The sequence below is a fragment of the Colobus angolensis genome, unplaced genomic scaffold (genome assembly GCF_000951035.1).
Source record: "Colobus angolensis palliatus isolate OR3802 unplaced genomic scaffold, Cang.pa_1.0 Scaffold251, whole genome shotgun sequence".
NCBI classification, from domain to species: Eukaryota; Metazoa; Chordata; class Mammalia; order Primates; family Cercopithecidae; genus Colobus; species Colobus angolensis.
Window position 1 is genome coordinate 4,822,114 of NW_012115722.1, and position 2,002 is coordinate 4,824,115.

Below are 2,002 nucleotides of genomic sequence, written 5' to 3' on the forward strand. Positions count from 1 at the left end.
CTCAAAAGCCTTGAGATCTAGGTAGAAAGATGTCAATTTTCCAATTAGCCACTCTTACTCTACTGACGAAATGTCACACAGTATTTACCTAACATGAAGACAACACGTGAGATACTCTTAACTGCTTCAGGTCTTACACACTAACTTCCATGTATCACTCCACTGTTTATTTCATTTACTATGACAGCTTTTTAAGCACTTAACAAAAACATTAGAGTTCTTTAATTTCAATTTCTCATATAAGAAAACTTGCTGATTCACTTTTAGAAGCTTCATAAAAATGGTATGGGGAGAAATTAAGCAGCTGCCTCAGCCAGCGCCAAAAGCGAACATTTTCAGGGTTGCAAATAAAATTAAAATACAGTTTTAGCTCTCCGGGAACCAAGAACTTCCTATTAGAACCACGTAGTGCCTAACATCAAAGTCTTCGAGGTCTACCTGACTGCAATTACCCGCCTCCTGTTTCCAGCTCTTATATTTAATTAATGGCTACGCTGTCTGGCCTTACCAGACTTCTTGACACTGATAGTGGGTGGGTGTGGAAAGACATTCCCCTTGCCCCCTCCGAAGGGGGTACAGGTGATCTTCGTGGCGCCCAGGCAGCGCCTAGTTCTAGAAGACAGGGGCGTCTAAGCTGCTCCGAGTGGTGTACTTTAAACTTTAAAAAACCGAGCAGCACTTCCTAACCTTGGCAGTTACCGGAAACCACCGTAGGAATCAGGGATGCAACTCGCGGGGCTGTGCGAATGAAATGAAATGAATTAGCAGGCTGCAATGCACGGAGTGCAAGTGTCTGCCAATGAATAGAAAATAAAAATAGTAGCCGGCGAGGAGCTCGACCCTCTAGGCTTGTGGGGACAGAGGGAGCTGAGGCACCGCCCCCCCGGGTCCGGCCAGGTACGGCTGCCTCCGCGCCCCCAAGCTCCGGGCCCGAGCTCCATCCTCTGCGGCCTCCTCCCGGGGCGGGGGTCTTCACGACGCCGGCCCCTCAGGAGCGCCGCCAGCTTCCGAGAGGAGACGTGGGACAGGCCCGGGCGGCCCACCCTACCTTCCGCCTGCTCCAGCGAGTTCATGTCTGGCGGCAGCTCAGCTCACCGCCGCGGCCCCGTCCGCATCGCAGCTTCCGCGGCCCCCGCCCGGCCCGCAGCGCCAACTCCCACCTCTAACCGCTCCCCGCTGCCCCTCCCCGTCGCACCGCCTCTTGCCTATACCCGCTACGCTCATTGGATTCCTCTACTAGACCGCCAACTAAGACGGCTTTCTATTGGCTTTCTCTTGCACCGGCCTCGGAGCCTAGCGTTGGACGGTCAGCCGGAGGGACCAAGAACTGCCTGCGGCCAGGCGGGCGTAACGCTGGCGCCGCCTCCTGCCCCGGGGAGGAACTGCAGCCCTCCGGAGCCAGTTCGTTCATTCATTTATTCCCCGTTCGCCGCTTGTTTCTTTCATTCCTCAAATGTTAATTGAGCGCCCACTACCTTCCAGGCATTATTCTGGTCGCTAGCGAGGGATACAGAAATCAAAGAGCTGGTTCTGTCCTCAAGGATCTCAAGGAGTAATGAAATCTGTACAGAACTAACTAGAACCCTAAATAACCAGCTTCCTTAATTATGGTATCCTATATAACCAACTCCTTAAGTAAACACTTCTCTCTTGGTTACTTTCTTCTCACGTCACCTAACTTTCATAATTCATAAATGAGGCAAAATTTAAGCCCAAATACCTATAGCTTAAGAAGAGATCTGTAAGGGTTTGACTACATTTATATTTGATCACAAGGCCTGCTTGTTCATTTATTGGTGGCATTCTTTCTTTCAAAACCATTTTATTGCCTAACATGCTAGACACTGTATTGATACGGGTATGAGCCAGATAGACAGGATTCCTGCCCACAAAGAGGAAGGGTTACAGCAGGCAACAAACATGCAAATAAGAAATTTATTTCAAATAAGAATAGTTCTGTTAAAATGGAGATCCTGGCCGGGCGCGGTGGCTCACGCCTGTA

At 50.1% G+C, this 2,002-nt stretch overlaps 1 protein-coding gene across 1 annotated transcript in view; it reads right to left on the bottom strand.

The window, feature by feature from the left end:
* Positions 1 to 1,164, bottom strand: part of CNEP1R1 (CTD nuclear envelope phosphatase 1 regulatory subunit 1) — an 11,605-nt gene extending 10,441 nt beyond the window's left edge. Inside the window, exons 1-3 of the mRNA XM_011946632.1 lie at positions 1,049 to 1,164; positions 688 to 738; positions 1 to 17 (exon numbers count right to left, since the gene is read on the bottom strand). Of these exons, the coding sequence (XP_011802022.1) occupies positions 1 to 17; positions 688 to 738; positions 1,049 to 1,073 (93 nt within the window). The 5' untranslated portion in view covers positions 1,074 to 1,164. The remainder of the gene's footprint in view (positions 18 to 687; positions 739 to 1,048) is intronic.
* Positions 1,165 to 2,002: the final 838 nt, after the last annotated feature.